Consider the following 20,053-nt stretch of genomic DNA (forward strand, 5'->3'; position numbering starts at 1 on the left):
TTACAAGAATATTTTTGTTCTATTATTTTAAGTTAAGCAGGACTTTTTTTTTTTTTTTTTTTTTAAAGAAAGATTTACTTATATTCTCAAAAGTTAAGCACGACAGGCTTCTGTTTAAGAAGGAGACCTGTTTTACTGTGTTAATGTTGTCATTTTGAGCTAAAAATAAATGGCTAAATGATCATTTGTTTCCCATATGGTCATATCACAAAGAATATCTGCTTAAATCAAATTCAAGTCAAATGGTTAAAAAATTTCACACACAAAAGAGCTACCACACTGGGAAGGGTGAAGACAACTGGGTTGCCCGGCCTTGGCCACGAGGTGTCCCTTATTTATTTTTCAGGGAGTTGGCAACCCTAATCGTGATCCATAAATGCCAAAAAAAAGATCTTTCCGTTATGGAGCAGGATATTCCTGAAATTATTTTACAATCGGCTTATCAGTAGTGTTTTACCGTTTTATTGCTCTGATTGTATGAAAATAAGACGATAGCACTGCCAACAAAGCAAACCTGGTATTTCCGCAACTACTGTTTCGTCTTTCATTCAGACATTTGTCAGTTTACAATTTCACATGACAGTGTTTTCCCAAAAGACGCTTGTCGGCAGCCACGGTGGCGCGCGTTTGTGGTTGTAGTTTCAATATCCTGAATGAGTTTTTGACTGTTCTTTACTTCCCTTCGATCCTTCCGTGGATTTCACAGAGAGGTGGTGTAGATGGAGCCTGGAAATTTCCAGCGTGTTTAAAGACGCACTGTAAGAAAAGCCAGGCTTAGAGCTGGATGTTGGACTATATTACTCATTAACACAGAGCATCCATCAGTATGAGGACTGGATTTCACTACTGTATTGTTATTACTTTGTTGTTACGAATTACATTCCGTTCAGCAACACTTTTTAATAATATAGTACATTTTAATATTTGATTACTTTGATTAATGCAAGTATTAGTGTTTGATTTGCTTAGCAAACAGTATATTATGCCTTATGTTGAAAATAAGACTAATATGATCAGAATTAATCACGGCTGACTGAACTACTGTCCTTGTGTCTGAATGCAGGGTAAAAAAATTTGTCAGTAACACCACCTTATGACAAGGATCGAAGAACTTAGAAACAATATGATCGCTGGCTTTGATCAGTTGTTTTTGTGCTCTATTGTTGACAAAGACAAAGAGCAGTAGTTTTTATATAGCGCTTATATAGATTCAAGGACTCATTGCACACACTGGAAGGTCATTAGTGTCACCTTGTCGTGCATCCATGTGAGTACAGTCAGAAAAAAACTCATGAAAAACTCATCTATGAAGTATGAGACACTTGGCTTTACATTAAAGTGGCATTCAGTAGGTGGGGTTCTCTAAGAGTCTGAGTGTCTCAAGTGTGGGCAAAAATGATCATGGTTCACAGTAATTTCTATTGTGTGTAACTGTTTCCTCCATTTATCCATTTAGCCAAAAATGGCTCGTTACCAAAAGTAACGAGCCATTTTTGTAAATGTAAGGTGCAGAAAGTACAGATACTTGTCTAAAAATGTAGGGAATAAAAGTAAAAAGTTGTCACAAAAATACATATTCGACTAAAGTACAGATACCTGAAAATTTGACTTACCATCTCGGCTAACTACACATTTAAGATACACTTCACCAAAATAAAACCAGAATATCAAATCTAAATGTAAGCGTTTAATTTTATCTCTATACAGGTTACAGTTTGGAAGCTTGCTTGTTCTGCTATCTTTCTGTAATGGTTAATCCACCAGTATGTACAAGCTCTTTAATTGAAACGACTTTTTTATTTTTTCAAATTTTCTGTGTAATAAAGAAACAGGAAAAATAATAGTAGCCCATGCTCAAAGAAATGTGGATATAAACATCTTCAAATTAAAGCTGAATCTCATACCAGCAGTGCACTGGCATGTGACTTAACACAACATAAATGTGCCACTGTGCTAATCCCTCCTGACTGCACTGTGTAAACTGACCATCCTCAGGTCTGCCAGTATTGTAATGCCAGAGACAGATGACATAATACAAAGTGATTGCACATTGGTAAATCCAATTTAGGAACCAGAAACACTCAACCTTAATAACTGGTCAACAAGCAGTGTGTTACCGTCACTTCATGTTTCAGTGCTCAGGGACACTTCCCCTCTGTGTCACAGCATGGCAGCTGTGCACATTCAGTATTCCTCTCAATGAACTTTAACTTGTCTGACGCATTTATGTATGTGTGAGTGTCATGTGCCTATACTTAGCAATAAAACCAAGTTGCTCTTGTAGTTCGTCCTTACATTTACATGCTATGCTTTTATGCGATCTCACATGGAAGTAGGAGTTTTAAATGAAAAGTAAAACGCATCCTTGGTGTTAAAACCACTAGAGAAGAAGGCCGAACCCCGACATTTGCAGCTGGGTATGTAATTGTTGACTGAAATCAGAGCCTACTCATATACTGCTCATTATATTTAAACTGCACCCCAGATTCACCTCTGGTAAATCAGCCAGCAGTAATAGGAAGTAATCTCCAGTTTAGGATCAGCGGGCGAGCTTGGTTATGATCACCATTTAGGAAGTTCCTGCTGGGTGGGAGGGCCTAGTCAGGTAAGCTGCCATGGTGTTAAGAGAGTGCACACACAAGAAGAATTGTTTGCTCTTCCCTTCAGCTGTTGAGAGCCACACAAGCCTGAAGGAAGAGGGAAGAGTTTCACTGGGAGCAACATGAATTCTCAGGATGAACTTTCTCATGAGTGGGCGGACAGCCTCGACAAGGCCAGGGTCAATGATTGCACCCCAACGGGGAAAGAAAGAAACAGCTTGCGAGAATACGCGCACTGCCTGCCTCTGGGAGATGGTGATGACACCTTGGAGCCATCAGCCATCGACACCGCGCGGCTCTTTCCGCTCATGGAGACCAGGCTGTACAAACGGCGGTGGGTGATGCTCTTCATCTTCAGCGCCTACTCCATGAGCAACGCCTTCATGTGGCTGCAGTACGGCATCATCAGCAACATCTTCATGCGCTTCTACAGCATCGGCACCCTGGCCATTGACTGGCTCTCCATGATCTACTTTCTCACCTACATCCCTCTCATCCTACCCGTCATGTGGCTCCTCGACAATCGAGGCATCAGAGATGTTGTGGTGGTGGGGTCCGCCTACAACTGCATCGGGGCCTGGATCAAGACGGGCTCGGCGGACCCCAGCATGTTTGCTTTGACCTTCTTTGGACAGTTCGTGTGCTCGGTGGCCACGGTTTATATCCTGGGCATCCCTTCCAGACTTGCATCTCTGTGGTTCGGGCAGCAGGAAGTGTCCACCGCCTGTTCCATTGGGGTTCTGGGAAACCAGGTGTGTCTTTGTTTACCTGCTGGGTTAAAAAAAATGTGTGTATGGTGTTATTCACTTTTCTTCTTTAAAGTGGGCGAGAGTGAATGAGAGCTCTGTCATCTTTAACTCTTTGTGCAGTATATTAAAAAAAATAGCATGTTTCTGTTAGGTCAAGCTATCTTGATTTGTGATTGAGTGTCTCTCCTCCTGTGGATTCTTCTTTCCAACCTTCTTCCAGAGTCCGCAGGTTTAACAAAGCCAGTCACCTTCTTTGCCACTGGTGAAAACTAATGGCTAGTAATCCCTTCAGAGTAAAGGTTCTTAAAGAAACGATGAACCCAGCATGCAGTACATGTTAGCATGCTGGATGCTGAACCATTTTAGTTCTATTAAAGTACTTCACATACCAGGCAAGCAGTATATGGGAAGTAGAAGGGCATGGTTTACATTACACTGAGCATTTTTACTGTTTAAACATTACTTGGATTACCAGTATCAAAATATGAAGTCATAAATTCTTCATTTTTAAATCTGCCGATAGAAACTAGAAGAAAATATATGATAGGGAACCATTGTCTGACAGAGACCTCCAAACTGTGAGGAGGGTAGAGGGAGAGAAGTGAACAGAGTATAGATCTTTCCAGTAAAAACAGGGATACCGGTATTGTCTAAGTGGTCAAAGTGACTTCCTCTGTGTCTGTATGTGTGTTTGGTTTGTTCTTTCTAGCCAGGGGAAAATTGCTGGGGATGGCGGGTGACTTCCACCGCTTGAGCTGCCTGCTTCTGTGCAAGTTTCCTCACCTTGGGTAAATTAACTATACAGTGAGATTGCACTAAGAATGCTGTGTGCATGGCAAGGTAGTCAGGTCTGCTGGGGCGGGTGTGTTTCACTGCTTTTGCTTTCCTTTTAAAAATCCCGAGAACGGCATTAGACAGACAAAATCATCTGAAAATTCCAAAAAAGGTCACAGGAAATGTCAACACGCATCAACTGAAATCTAATTTACCTTAAATTTACCCACGAAACATGGAGAGTGATAGTTTTATGCAATTTTAAGTCATATCTAAAGTAAAGAGAAAATAAACAGAGCAAATGTGGTGTACTTGGCTACATATCAGTGCTTTGTGATCTCTCCACAGTCTCTAACACTTTTCTCATCTTATTGACCGCTCTGAGCACGCTGTGGTGCCCTTTAACCTCCAAAGCTGAACCATGTCCTCTCCCTCCATCATTAGACCAAACACCGGCGCTTGTCATGAATGTTCTTGTTTTGTGCTTTAAACCCGCTCCCTGCCGATGAAGATGAAAAGGACGCGCTGCTGTCGATGTTTACTTGCTCACCATGGCTTAATTGCTTTGGCTGCGGTCCCTAACACTGGATGCTTCCAAGTTTTCAGGCTGAAGTCGTTTTATGTAATACCTTGGACATTTAGAAACAGTTCACATTAGCAAAAAATTAGGTAAGGGTTCCAGAAAAGCCTGTGACGCTTTGAAGATCAAACAGACATCAAACTTCAAGCGAGGTCACTGTAATTTGGAGCCAATGAACAATGAGCCTGTTTTGCATAGTTTTGACGAGGTTATAAAAAGTCTTTAGTTTGGTTCAAATGTGTGACTGTCTGCTGTGAATGTTTTCTAGAGCTTTTTCTAGTACACTGGCAACAAGGTAAACATTATAGCGAAGGTTCTAATCTGTCTGAAGGCTGTAGAAGGCAACAAGTGTAACAGTGGGTGTAACATTCTCAGACGACTGAAGGGATCGTACATATTTCTGTGTTTCCACTCGTCAAACACTTCACAGGTTTGTTACTCACAATCGGGAATGTGTCGCGTCACCTTTCCTTCTCTCACCTTTCCCCTAGAGTGGAGGGACCACCACCGGTGTCCCTTCTGGAATGTTCTTGTGACAGTAGGAAGCCGAGGATGTTGGCACTGCTGCTGTGGTATTCAAATTTGGAACGTTTACCCCCACTCCCTTCCCATTTACCCAAGATCCACTAGAAGTGTTGCTTTTCACTGAGGTTGGCTGGGGTTTTAAAAGTTAAATTTAGTGACATGTAATCTTCATGTCAGGCAGTTTACAAAAGAATGGTGACTTACGGTGTTACCTGTCTCTGTTAAACAAAAAACTACAGACGGGTTTATTTTGCCACAAATGGCAAATATGCATATATTTTATGTTTTATAATAAGAGGTGTACCATCACTCACACTGATTGCAGCAGTCAGTCAGATGCCAAACAGGCATTGACATTTTCTGCATCAATTACTTATTTCATTTTTTGTTTATGTTTTTGGGGTGTTTCTTGCTTTTTACAGGGCATCATATCAAAGTGCAAACTTTACCCTTCTTTATGTCTTCAGTGACGTGTTTTGCGTTATAGCTTTTTAAAAATTTGGACATATGTGTCTGTGCGCAGGCATCACATCAGTCCATAGTTAATTATGTGTCTCTCGCTTACAGTTGGGTATTGCCATTGGGTTCCTGGTTCCACCCATCCTCGTGCCTAACGTGGATGACATGGACGAGCTGGCACATCATATCAGTATCATGTTCTACATTAGCGCAGGCATGGCCACCGCCATCTTGGTCCTTGTGGTCATCGGTAAGTGTTTAAAGGGAAGATGAGTGTTTATACATGTCAGTTATGGCTGGAGCCTTTGTAGAACCATTTTGACCATTTCTGTTTGAAACCTAAAATCGTGTTGAAGAACCTGGAGAATTTTAAGGGGAAGAAAATCAGGAAAAGAACAGAAAATCTGTGAGCACAGAATCATCAGTGAATTTTATGCATTGGTCTCCTGTAGACACTGACGCCACTGTTTGCAGCTTCCAGCCAGCATTGATGTGATCTTGTACTGCCCTTTCTGGCCTTGGAGACGCATGGATCCAAGTCTTGATTGAGCCTCACGTTTGTGTAAAAGAGCTAATGGGTTAGAGTCCTTGTCAGAGCTCTTTACTCACTCATGCAGCAATCGCCCACTGCAAGTCACCTTAAGTGTCACTCAGCGCCCACAGCTATTGGTGTGAAAATATATGAAGCAAAGCATCATCTTGACAATTTGTAGTTTCCAGTGTTACCTCACCTTGACTCCTTTGTCCACTAGAAGAATTACACTGCTGTTTTAAATGAGAACACAAAAGAGTCTTTGAAATCATCTTTGCTGCAAAGTTCTCGATATGAACATCCAGACTTGTGTATGGCAGAGCTTTACACAGAGATGTCTGCTCCTCAGCCAGCTCCGCTGGGAAACTGAGCCTGCCCGAGGTGTGCTTTCTAGCGAAAAACTCAACATCCCTTCAACTCCACCAGATGAGCAGCTGCGGTAATTGGTGTAATTGTCCACATTTTGATGAGATGAGTTTTGACACGACGTGAAATACAGGCAGGGGCTCAGGGAGTCATAGCAGAGTTTTATAAAATCACCCCCCCACCTCAGCCCCCAGCTCTGTTAAATTCTCTCTTCACCTCCACCAAGGACTAAAAGTCAGAGAAAGTCAGAGAAACAGTGGTGGAGAACCAGTCCCTTGATTACTTGGATATGCTGACTAAATAACTCAAAGCAAATCCTTGGGACACAATCACCTGTGACTGTGACCTTTGAGGTCAAAGGTTTGTGATTCCAGCTTTTGCTGATTGTCGTGTCACGTGCGGAGAACATCTGTGTTTCACTTTACATACTGCGCAGATATATCTGCTTGTCCCAATCAAGCAGGTTTTACTTATTTAAAAAAATATATAATCACATGTGAAGCACACACTGCCAATTCTAACTACACATAATGTATATTTATGCTGTCAGGAACATGCATCATATTTGGTAACTCACTAAACTCAATAGTGAAAGATTAAATGCAATAACAATACAGAAAGTGTTACGGAATCAATAAATAGAAGAAATACTGAAAATGTCAACCTGTTATTCAATAAAACCTGTTAATCTACGACTTATGATAGGAGGAGAAAAGTAATAACAATAGCCACCTATATTTGGTTAAATTTGGTGGCTGACTTGATGTCCAGGGGGCAGGTCAGATGTCACCCGCTGTGTTAGACACTTACCTGCATTTTCTTAGAAAGGCTCAGTCGAGCATCACATGGACCTTGTACTGGAGAGCTGGCAGGTTAAAGATTATTCCAAATTCTCACATGTAACTCTGTTGGACAATGTCTAAAGATGTTCAGGGCTGCTGTACGTGTGTTAAAACCTGCTTCGGAGACTGATATCTTATCTTTATAAGCATGTTTACTCATGTTTGGAGTCCACTTTTGCTCTTACCTCAGCATCACACTGAACTTTGCTCTTTGCCCCAGTCCGGTGTTTTTCCGGTGCTGTCCTACTAAATCTTATATCTTAAAAACTAAAGTAACCTCCAGAAATGCTGCGTTTGTTTGTGTTGCTTTTCAGTGTTTCAGGAGAAACCTGAGATCCCACCCAGCCAGGCCCAGGCACAGGCCAGGAACATGCAGCCTGATGAGTACTCCTACACAGCCTCCATCTTGAGTCTGCTGCGCAACAAGCCCTTCATGCTCCTGGTGGTCAGCTATGGTGGGTTCCTCCCTCTTACCCGTACTAAACATGCAAACTGTAGCAGTCAGCCCCACCATTTCTAGGACTAAACTTTTACCCTGGCAAGAGTTAAGGATACTGTGCATTATGGTCTATGTAACTCTCGTTCACAGTCCTTATCGGCCTCTGAGCACATATATGAGCGAGTCATTAAAACGAATAGAGTTTGTGTAGCACTGATCTGATTGTTTTTGGTGATAGCATTTTTTGGCTCAAAGGTCACTAATTAGTGACAACATAGGAAAGACAGACCAAAGTTGTTCATGTTAAAGGGCTGTTTGAGTGTGTTAGCAGCTGTTTCTCAGACTATAGACTTCTTGCTTTCTTTCTAATCCTTTTAAAATCCATTTCCTCTCCTCCATCTTTAGTTTTTGCCAATTGTCTACCTTCAGTTATTATAAGAAGAATCCTGTGCTGAGTTTCACAAGGCAGTTGTTTTACTAATACCCACACACACACATTTATGGGTGTGTGTGGGCCAGCTCTGTTCTAGGATGCCCTCTGGACCCAGTGGAGGTGGTGAGTGACAGGAGAACGGCGGCTAAGCTGTCATCCCTGTTGGACAACGTCTCCCACCCCATGCAGCAGACTGTGACAGCACTGAGCAGCTCCTTCAGTGGGAGACTGCGGCACCCACGGTGTGGGACGGAGAGATTTCGCAGGTCTTTCCTCCCCACTGCTGTCAGACTCCACAACAAAGACTTTAACTGAACAAACACACACATCCACACATGTGCAATAACACTAAGTGCAATAATCTTTTCTGGCATCGTTGTATTTTTACTCAGTTGTATATAGCATTCGTATTCTATTTTTATCTTATTGTATATTTTTATTCTATTTTATTCTACTGTATATAGTATATTATTTTATTCTATTCTGTACAGTTGTGTACTGTATTTATTCTTATTGTATTCTAATTTTTGCGTCATAACTTTTGCACTGTCCACTTCCTGCTGTGACAAAACAAATTTCCCACGTGTGGGACTAATAAAGGTTATCTTATCTTATCTTATTGATTCACGTGTAGTCAGTTGGAATGCTAACATGATAAGCTGCTGGGAAACAGAAATGTTCATCTTTCAGTTTAAAGCTTTCAAAAAAGGAGAAAGTTTTTGAGTAGGGGGAGTATACACCCTAAAAATGCCCAAATAATCTGATTATAATGTCTCTTATATTGTGTGAAGCTCTCAAGAGTTTTTAGGTAGAAGCACCAGGACCCATCTGGTCCCCACATGAGACCACCTTTCTGTGCAGATTGTCTCAGAATAAACTGTTTTCTGTTTGTGGTCTACAGGCTTGAATGTTGGCTGCTTCTATGCTATTTCCACACTGTTGAACCGGATGATCATTGAGCACTATCCTGTAAGTCCCTATTATAGCCTTTTTTTTTTTCATGTTTGTCAACTTTATATTTTCTGTCTTACCTTCTCTAGTCTTCCTTGTGGCTTATGCTCAGATTGAATAGGCCCAGCAGGTAGACACTGTCTGACTGCATTTAACACTGAGCTATAAAGCATCCAAAGATATGGTCCTGACACAGATAACAGGAGTATGATTGTTACGGCTCAGTGCTTCTAGGAAATGACTGCATATTGTGACTTCACAGGTGCAAATGCCAACATTTTCTCTTTCAGGGTGAAGAGGTGAATGCTGGGAGAATCGGTCTGACCATTGTCATTGCTGGCATGGCGGGCTCTCTCATATGTGGCATATGGCTGGACAAGACCAAAACCTACAAGTAGTGTATTTCTTTTAAACCCCGTTTTTCAGTGATGTGGACTAAGATCAAACACAGAGCTGTGTTTTCTAACAAGAACCTACATTTGAGTCAAATCCTAAATATACACCATGTCCATCAGAACATGGCTACACTGTGATCATAAAAGGCTGAGTATAAAATGAACTTCACACCATTGCACCATCAACAGCTTAAACCATTGATACAAGGCAAGATGAATACATGATTTCATGTTATTTATTTTAACTTTTGACCCTACCATCCGAATGTCACAGCAGAGATTGAGAGTCATCTGACCAGGCGACACTTTTACAGTCTTCTATTGTCCAATGGTGGTGAGCCCATGTAGTTTAAGATTCCTGCCGTTAGCTGAAGGGAGTGGTAAACCATGGCATTCAAATAAACTAATGTCATTGTTTTCTACAGTCAGATTCTGATGGAGCTTCATGTGCACATGTAAAAAGATGCTCTTCTGAAAGGCAATGTAATTTTCAGTCCTCAGGATCAGCATTCTCACTTCTTCTCTGCAATGTTAGCTGTACTTTAAAACATCGACTCCTTGCATGAATGTCCTTTAAGTCACTCATCCATTCACAGAGAGATGTCCAAGTGAATTAGACCATTTGATTAAAAGAGGCACGTATTAGGATACAACATAGCCGAGTTTTCTGTGTGGTGTTGCTCTCTGCTTATCTGAACTGGCAGGCTGTACTTTACTGGTACTTCAAAGTAGCTTCTCAAGCCTTTTGCCACTGCATATGATGGAAAAACAGTAATCATACATTACTTCTTTCTACAAAATGACCACTTGCTTTATTCTGCAAGTTAGTGATTTAGTGTTGATAAACTGCCTTCATTAATGTGGCATAAAAATGTTTATGATTAGAGGAAGATCCTCAGTCCACAGATTCCTCACATGCCATTAGGATGGTTATCTGTCAGAGCAGTTAAGCCCAGATTTAGAATGTGGATCCAGAGTGAGCCGGAGGACTGTGCAATATTAACAAAAATGTTTTGCTGCTTGTTTTACGCGTGGTTGTACAAGAAGCAGCTTCAACAGAGTGAATTTGTTTTTGCAGATTGGCGTTGTTGTGACAAGTCGTTGGTGACACAAAATAATGGCATTCATTTTTTTTGGGGGGGGGGGGGTTGAACATTATCGCTTGCGTTAGTCCTTATTGTGCCCGTCATAACATGTGCTATGATACATGGCTTAATGTCTTAAACTTTATTGTTATGCTCCTGTCTCCACAGACAGACCACCTTGGCCGTGTATATCCTTTCTCTAACTGGGATGCTGGCCTACACCTTCACCCTCAACTTGGGTCACCTGTGGGTGGTGTTCGTTACAGCTGGAGTTTTAGGGTAGGTAACCATTAAAGAATATGGTAAATGGCCTGTATTTATATAGCGCTTTACTAGTCCCTAAGGACCCCAAAGCACTTTACACATCCAGTCATCCACCCATTCACACACTGGTGATGGCAGCTACATTGTAGCCACAGCCACCCTGGGGCGCACTGACAGAGGCGAGGCTGCCGGACACTGGCACCACCGGGCCCTCTGACCACCACCAGTAGGCAATGGGTGAAGTGTCTTGCCCAAGGACACAACGACCGAGACCGTCCGAGCCGGGGCTCGAACCGGCAACCTTCCGATTACAAGGCGAACTCCCAACTCTTGAGCCACGATCGCCCTGATGGTGTTTATGGCCACCATGGCCATAAACATCACAGTAGGCTCTAGCAGCCAACAGGTAACAGAGCTGTGAATGATCTCTTATATTCTGTCATGCAAATGTGATGGAGGAAAAAAAAGATGTTTCTCATACTTTTATTTATTTAAAGAAAACATTTCGGCAAGCGTCAGCAAAGTGAGAAATGCTGAGGGGCTGCCAGCTGTTTCTGAAGCTAAAGGGTTTCCGTGGAGCTGGAAATCCATTTATTGGAAGTGTTTAGAAAACTGCTTAGCTAAACAGAAGCTTTATTGGCCCATGCGGGTTGGCATAGCATTGACACTAGTTTTAACCTCGGGGTAATGTTGAATCATATTGGTCACGTTTAGAGTCCCGCTCGAAACTGATGAAGCTCTGTGTTGTTCAGTTTCTTTGTAGCAGGAATGCTGCTTTTTGAGCAAAACTTAGTGTTCCACAGTCCACAGGCTTTGTCAATAATTGCTATTTATGGTAAGCTGATTATGCCCATATCTGGTTTCCATAGCAATTCCTTTGTCTGCTTTTCACCCAGAGAGGATGTATTAAACCTCAATATACTTGTCCTACTTTTACATTTGTGGAGCATTTTTTCTGCTGGTTTTTGGACAGTTAAAAATAGTTGAGTCACAAAATTCTACGCTGAACAGATCAGACACTTGGTTTTATATTTTAGTTCACCTATATTTTCTGTCTTTCTCCAGTTTCTTTATGACAGGATACCTGCCTCTGGGTTTCGAGTATGCAGTAGAGCTCACCTACCCAGAATCGGAGGGGACCTCGTCCGGACTGCTTAACTGTTCAGCTCAGGTCGGTAACGTTCAGCACGTATGACTGCAGAGAACAAACAAATAACATATCATAACATGTCATGTTGTTTGGGCCTTTAAAGAGCTTCTCACTCTCATTTCAGATCTTTGGAATCATTTTCACCATAGCTCAGGGAAAGATCATGGATTACTGGGGAACTTTAGCTGGCAACATATTCTTGTGCATCTTTCTGCTAATAGGAACAGTGGTGACAGGTGAGATGTTAACCTCATCTCTGTAGATATGGGCTGTTTTCTTTCCCATGTCTGTGTGTGATACTCAGACCAACTTATGTGAAACCATTTTGTGTAATACTTGGACTTGCAAAGACTCGTCTCTTTCATAGGCGTATGCTGCCTCCTAGTGGCTAAATTACTTTTCACACTATATTAAAGTTGTAGTTAAAGAGGACCAAAAATACCTATTTTTTAGCGCTACATTTTTATCGTTGCTCTCTACTAGAGTAGCTTTGCATGATTCACAGCTAAAAATAACTCGTATGCCTCATTGTAAGCCTTGGTGCGGCCTACTCCGAGTCTGAAACAATCTGACCCTTCCTTTTAAGTCAGCTTTTTTCTGTTTATGTGCTCTGCATGCCTAAAGTGACAAAGGTAAGGATATACACTGTCACTGACATCATACAGAGCTAAGAGCAGAAACCACATGTTTAGAGGCGTCTGCAGCAGGAGGTTTTGTCTTGTTGGAAATGCCTCTAAATGCACTGAACTTATTTGAATAGTAGGTCTTTTTTCCTTAAGACCTTTTTGTTATGTTCTGACATGTAAAACCTTAATGGCAGGAGTACCTTCTTTTTACCACAACCATGCTTGTTAAGGTCTTACTGTCTAACTGTGCATATCCTTCGATATCCTTCCTCCATCCTCTCTGAGTTGTCACAGGAAGGGGGATATCTTTGATTCAATAATCTCTGAGCACCAAAGGATATTCTGCATGCTGACCCAGAAAATTAGTTTTGAAGAAAACATGTTATATAAAATACAAGAAGATAACATGGGAGTAGCAATTTTAAAACTTCCACACCAGTATGCTGTTCTATTTAAATGTAACTTTATTTTGCACAAAATTAATCATCAGTAATTTAATGTGTTTCATAATATTATTATTATTATTGCAGGATTTATCAAATCCGACCTCCGACGGCAGAAGGCCAACCAACAGGTTGAGGTGCAGACAGTGAGTGTAAGTACGACTGTGTGTGTTACATGAAGTTAGAGGTGGGATGTGTGTTAGAGCCCACCCTGGCTCTGGATTGAATGCGCTCTGAGTGGTTTTCTGCTGGTGGCTTCTCTGCAGTCACTTACATTGCAGTCTGCTGCGGCAGGCTTGGATGCAAAGCGAATGCAGGCGGTCGTCCCGCTGCCCTGGTTGCAGCTTTCTCCGCAAGCTGCTAAAAATGTCGTTTTCTCTCAGCTATGCTTCGTCTAACAGCTCTCTGGCTCGCTCTCATTAAAAACACGTTTGCTTATTCTTTGCTTTGAAAAGCGTTGCTTTGGTTTAATGCTTACAACGGGTGCAGTTGAGAGCTGTCAAATAAATATTTTCAGCTAAAAAAACTTATATTAAAACCAAGTATTAAAACTAAATATGTGGTGACTTTTGTAACTTCGGAGATGTTCATGCTCACCTGTCGCCTTGCTTTACGTCAGGCTCGGGACCTCTTGCTTTCTTTCTTTGGCCTTTTTGTCCTTCTGATATTCCAGTTTTAACACTACAAACGCAGCTTAAACACCAGTAATCCTGCACACCAGTGGAAGTCAAAGTGATAGTAGTGCAGTAGATTTAAAAAAGAAAAGAAAAGAAAAAAGAACAAGAGATGTATCTAAATAATAAACAAAGCAGAACTAACGATACATGCAGTTTCCTGATCAAAGGCTGTGGTATAGCTGGGTGTGCAGGTGTCTCTGGATGCACTGGTGGTGTGTTATGAATGAGAAGGTGGAAGATGAGGGGGACCCCTTAGGGCCCCTCAGAGGTGTGACCCCAAAGCTATCATTCCAGCCTGCAGGCTCCCTGTCATCGGTGCAGGACTACGGGGCCACGTCGTGCGGCAGCCCCTGGCAACGGCAGTCTTGACATTAACCCACAAGCTCACAAACACCAAAACACACACCTGCCAAGGTAGGGTGAAAAAAGGGTTTTAACGATTGTGCACACAATCATGTTTGCATTTACTTGAAGGTGTTACCGGTTAAACTGCAGCGTATTGTACTCGACTGCACAATCAGCCCTTTAAATCGCACAAACAGACTCGGTGTCATTGTGGAATTAAACGTTTATCCGGTGATTGCAACTCATCTGAAGTTCATTGTGAAAAGACACGTGATGAGGTGTACTGAATGTGAAGAGATGTTTGTTGCTGATATAATATTGATGTTGAACTCTGCTGCCACTTCACTCATTTTACTGCATCACGTCTGTCCTTTGCAGACAATTACTGCTGATCTGGAAAGAGGAATCTCTCCACCTGAAATCTTGAAAGAGGTGAGGTTGTGAGGAAGACAGATATTTCTCTGTCCAAGATCTCAGAATATCACCGTGTACAGATTAAAAACAAATAAGACACATTAAAAAACAACAACAAAAACTGACATATCGAGACGCACAATCATGCACAAACGACTGAGGAGCTGAAAGCTGTGAACTGTAAGAACATGGAGGCTGAATCACAGAGAACAGTGTTGCTTTACGGAGTTCTGTTTGGACTCTGTGATGCAGAAATCCACATTGGTATTACACCCCAAACCACCATGGGGGAATGCACTTTCAAGGTTTTTACATCATGGGATGATGGCATTTTACATGTCTTGTTAGGTGTAATGTATCTGCCACTTTAGTGACTCCAACCTTCAATCTAACTGAATGCCTTTCCTAGTTTTCTTCTGACCGGTGTTAATGTAGTGTTTTATGCATTTGACTGGCAATATTGAAAGTTTTCTAATATATGACCAACATTGTGTGTAATTGAACTCTCTCTTTACATTGATGAAGGTGTCTCATGTTAGTGTTCTGTGTTTAGAATATGTGTATTCAATGCAGATTAAGGACTACGACGTGTTTACCTGTCAGGCAGCCAAGTCACCTTTCGCCTAATTGAGGCTTTCGTATCTGTCGTCTGCCGTTCAGGATGACAGTATTACTTGTGAATACTGCTGATGCAATGTATCTGAGTTCGCTTTGGGGGGGGGGCGGTCAATATTGGCCCCATTTTACTGTGATTGACTTCTTTAAAAAGACACAAGAGGCGAGAATGTCCGGAACGTAAAGGATGTCAGCACAGCGGAAAATAAGAACAACACAATGGGAGATTGCGACTAATCAGATCTACTGCCCTTGTCATTTTGCACACTTTTTATGTGTACTTTTTACTTTTGGTACTGTAGAATTATACAAACAGGCGACAAATCGAAGGGAAATCCATCAGAAATATGTCTTGGGTGTTGGGCCAATACATGCCAGAGTCGGAGTAATGCAGCTCAGTTCTTGTGGAAAATATTACCTAATTTTGTGTGAATAATTGTAGTGGCAAGCAAACATAAGATGGCCAAAATCTCCTCTTTATGGTCAATGTGGTTAAATTCTGATGACTTTAAAGGCTTAACACATCTTATTTTTTATAGTCATTAAGTGTCCCAAGTGTCCAACAGATGTGGCCTGATCTGAGCACCACTTTGCACAGTTGTGCACCGATCCTGAGTGGACCTAAACAGTGCCAATCAAATGCCCTCCACCTGTTAGAGCCCAGGGTCAAAGGCTCAAGTGGTTTAGTGTTTTCCTTCGTTTTGTTGCCTGTGTGTATTTTATGCTGTGTAACCAGTAGTTGTACAAATTTTTACTTCAGGTATTTTTAGGAAGTTGTCTCGAAATGTTGATATTTAATTAGGACTTTTATGTGTCTGTGAGAGGTTCTAGTTAATCTTAGTCTTAGGCACTTTAAAGTGCTGTGAATTTTCCACACCCTTAGAGTTTTTGCTATTTTGGCATGATGTGTAGTTGATCCAGTCAATAAGGAAAAAATGAAACTGCAATACAAACTATGGGATTTTGAACACTGTACCAAAAACAGAAACTAAATTAAGAACAAATCTATATATTTATAGATAAATAAGCCCTAGCTAAATGTGTCTGTGTATTTTTGTATTTCACCACAATGTGGCCATGTTTAAATCAGGAGATTTATGCTTTCTTTAACCCAAATATGAGAACAGAACAAAACTGGGATTTCAGTCTTTAGCACAAACCGTGCAAAAACACAATTACACCTTGAAGGACACTTCAAACAAAGGACTACAAGACTACAAAATACTATTGCCACAATTATTACAGCAATAAAAAGCATAAAAAATCAAGATATTTTTAAAAATTAAGTTTTATACAAAGTTATTTGTGCATAAATTTCCAGGATGTACAAATCTTTCACAGCACACAACAAACATCAAACCAACCTCTGCTGTATGATTTTTCTAATGAGGTGCGTGGTTTTCTTCTGCGTAGCCTTCCGACATCTTTGGTACATCTGGGCTTGCTTTGATTGAAAGACTAGAAAACTGTACTTTCTATGCTCTGGTGCAATAAAACAATCATGGTGACGAGAAAATGTGTACTGTGGTTCTGTTTCTACGGTCAGTCAGCGGCACCATAGCAAAACCGAGACTGAGAAAGAATACGCTATCTGTGCTGTTAAGACAACATAAAACTCCAGATATTGCTCCTTTAAATATGAAATTATTACAAATTCTAAAGCAGCACACATTGACCACTGTATTGTAAGATATACACCAATCGATCACAACATTAAAACCACCTGCCTAATCTGCTGTGTTCCTCTTGTGCTGCTAAAACAGCTCTGATTCCTCATGAAGGCAGGGTCTTTGAGGATGTGCTGATTGGGAGCATGACAGCAGCAGTTGTCCCCAAAGATCAGCCTTGCTGGGGCACATCCTACAAAGGCTCATTTGGATTAGGGACTACTAGCGTCTTCCTGTGTTTGAGCACATCATCAACTGCAGTCGTGGACCAGGAATCCCAGGTCCCGACGTTTCCCAGCAGAATATTGCAGTTTCACAAGATAATGTTATTTATTTGACCTGTGAGGGGTTTTAATGTCATGGCTGATCTGTGTAAATGTAAATAATGTCACAGTAGAAAGTGAATTTACATCAGTATATCCTGTTCTTCAAGGCAAGAAGCAGCACACGAGGACCAGTTCACAGAAGGCTGGTGGAGGTGGATTCAGTTCAACAACAGGAAACTCCAGATTGCTGGGACTCAGTTATGCTTTTTCTGTCGCGCTCCAACTTCCTCCTGTGTTTCTGGAAAACACTGGAATCCAATGAGCATTCCTATGATGGAAAAACCTGCAAAAACACAGTGATGTACTTTTAACTGTGTATTCCAGTGTGTTGTGATTTAACTTAAGACGTCCTGATGGGGAGTCCAACAGAGGTTATTATCACTATTATTCATTACTCACTAGCCACAATGAGAGGGGCCATGACTCCGATAGTCAGCGGTGCAGTTTTATAGATAAAAGCCTCAGATAGGAAGTGGCCCAATGCCAGGACAAACGTCCATAAGGTGATGTGATACAGCCTGCAAGAGCCAGGGTTACACAGTGAATAACCCATAGACTTCCACCAGAAATGAGTTTTTATGGTGCAGGAAACAACACGATGGCTTACGTTCTATTCTGGATATCAATGGCACAGGCACAGCGAATGATCGATGACAGCAGCGTCCAAATACCAAAGGTTCGAGCTTGGAGACCATTTACTGAGAAATTAAATAAATACAGATACAATATATTATGATAGAGAGCATCCATTATTAGTTGAGAACAATGCAGGAGGGTTTCTTGGAGCATTTCTTTCTTTCTTTTTTTTTAACCTTTTGAGCAGGTTTAGCTGAGGACATTGATTTATTATCTAATTCTAAGATCCTATACACTAACCAGACACTTTATTAGTTACACCATGCTTGTACCAGGTTGGACCTTGTTACGTTTTCAGAACTGCCGTAATTCTTTCACAGCATCCCAAACGTGTTTTATTGGATTGACTTCTGGTGACTACAGAGGCCATTTGAGCTCAGTGAACTCACTGACATGTTTGAGACCAGTTTGAGATGATCTGAACATATCCAGTAGATGGGTACACTTATGTAATCATGGCCACAACAATACTCAGTCAGGTCGTGGAATTTAGCACTCAGTTAGTGCTAAGGGGCTCAGAGTGTCCCCCCCAAAATACCCCACATCATTACACCATCGCCACAAGCCTGAAAATTTGGATTTTGGATGGATTTATACTTTGATGTTGTTTTACAACAAATTCTGACCCTATCATTTGAATGTCAAAGTAGAAAATGAGACCACCAAACATTTTTCTGGTCTTCAGTTGTCCATTTTAGCTGATCCCTTGTTACCTCAGTTTCCTGTTCTTAGCTGGCAGTGGTAGCATCTGCTGCAGTCTTTTGCTGCTTCAAGGGTCCACATATTGTACTGAGTTGTTGCCACATGTTTAGGTGGTGAGATAGCAGTTGAACAGGTATACCTAATAAAGCGTCCAGTGAACGTAGAGCGGTGTCTGGTTTGTTATGCCACCTGTAAGTGCATTTTTCTGGAAATGTGCCGCAGTACAGAAGTTTTCTGCAATACTACTTACTATGGTGAAGATTATAAAAAAACAAGATTTTAATGCCCTAAATTACTATGGTTTATTCAAGTTTTTAATACAAAGTAAGAAAAGAAATTCAATATTGTGATTTCACAGGATTAGAATTATTGTTGCAGTCCAGATCAATGGGAATAACAGCAGCTAACAGCAGCTTATAAAAGGCAACATAATACTACAAAGGCTACAAGGGCTAATAATTATTATAAATGAATGCTTTCAAACTAAGTATATATTTTCCAATCTAAAGTGAAGTCTTGCTAATAACTACTACTATTGGTTTGGCTCCTATTAGGGAGAAATGGCCTTGTATATTCTGATTATGATTAATAAAACATTTATACGTGCTCTATATAGACTCTGCACGCCAGTGATATGCAGGCTAATAGGTAATTAGTTGATGATCATCACGTGCATTTTAACATAAAGTGTTGCTTGGTATTCGAAGCGTGTGGTGTTTGCCTAATTTATACTAATACTAGAGTCACAAACTAATAATCACGTTACTTTTAAGGTTGTCAGGTTGCACATTCCACTTCTATTTTTATCTGTATTTACTGTACAGCACTTTGGTCAGCCTTGGTTGTTTTTAAATGTGCTCTATAAATAAACTTGACTTGACTTGACTTCTGTCAGAAAACAAAATCCAGTTTTCTCACCAAACTCTGGCATGCCTGTGTAGAGCTTTTCGGACAGAAAACTGTGATCTCTGAAACTCTGCACGGTGTTTCCCATCGCGATGACGGACACCATCACCAGCCAGCTCCGCAGGACGTTCAGAAAGCGACTCATCTCTTCTGTGTGGAAGAAGCACCTATCAGAGAGGAAAACTGCCGGTTCACTGCAGGACACACCACTCCGAACTACAGGTCAGTACAAACCCCGGTTATATAACATTAGCATTGGACGGAAGAATAGATGTATTTCTATTTCATGTCTAACATAAGACATTAGCTGGCAATACATCAGTAACTCATATGACATAACAAGCTAACCCTGGATTAAGCAGGTTTATACAATTAGCTAGCCTATTATACTTTAAAACATCACGAGTACGTCATGTATTTACCTGACTGCGCCTGTCAAACTATCATATTCCCGACAAAACAGGAGTATACTGGCGCTAGAAAAAGTGGGACTGAAGCCAACCGAGTGGCGAGTCTTTCAATCTTGGCTCGTGGGGTTAACCAATAAGAGCG

At 41.2% G+C, this 20,053-nt stretch overlaps 3 protein-coding genes across 4 annotated transcripts in view; 2 read left to right on the plus strand and 1 right to left on the minus strand.

Annotated features, from left to right (window-relative positions):
- Positions 1-115: 115 nt before the first annotated feature.
- On the plus strand, positions 116-17,167 carry LOC308389471 (choline/ethanolamine transporter flvcr2b-like). The gene is made up of 11 exons (XM_080870910.1): positions 116-3,352; positions 5,796-5,937; positions 7,742-7,882; positions 9,201-9,268; positions 9,541-9,644; positions 10,899-11,009; positions 12,060-12,165; positions 12,269-12,380; positions 13,301-13,365; positions 14,185-14,304; positions 14,614-17,167. Exons 1-10 carry the CDS (start codon positions 2,723-2,725, stop codon positions 14,257-14,259), a joined length of 1,554 nt encoding a protein of 517 aa, XP_080727036.1. The 5' UTR covers positions 116-2,722; the 3' UTR covers positions 14,260-14,304; positions 14,614-17,167.
- erg28 (ergosterol biosynthesis 28 homolog) lies at positions 16,535-20,028 on the minus strand. Of its 2 annotated transcripts, none has more exons than XM_080870918.1 (5): positions 19,924-20,028; positions 19,514-19,651; positions 17,865-17,955; positions 17,657-17,775; positions 16,535-17,540 (listed from the first exon to the last, which is right to left on the minus strand). In XM_080870918.1, the coding sequence occupies exons 2-5, from the start codon at positions 19,644-19,646 to the stop codon at positions 17,452-17,454; spliced, it is 432 nt and encodes a 143-aa protein (XP_080727044.1). In that variant the 5' UTR covers positions 19,647-19,651; positions 19,924-20,028; the 3' UTR covers positions 16,535-17,451. The 2 variants fall into 2 exon arrangements, with proteins under 2 accessions (XP_080727044.1, XP_080727043.1); XM_080870917.1 differs by having other exon boundaries at positions 19,514-19,668.
- Positions 19,600-20,053, plus strand: part of ttll5 (tubulin tyrosine ligase-like family, member 5) — a 56,898-nt gene continuing 56,444 nt past the window's right edge. The window contains exon 1 of the mRNA XM_080870901.1: positions 19,600-19,723. The gene's annotated coding sequence lies outside the window, so the exon portion shown is untranslated. The remainder of the gene's footprint in view (positions 19,724-20,053) is intronic.

This window comes from Rhamphochromis sp. 'chilingali' (assembly GCF_963969265.1).
Source record: "Rhamphochromis sp. 'chilingali' genome assembly, chromosome: 21".
In the NCBI taxonomy this organism is placed as follows: Eukaryota; Metazoa; Chordata; class Actinopteri; order Cichliformes; family Cichlidae; genus Rhamphochromis; species Rhamphochromis sp. 'chilingali'.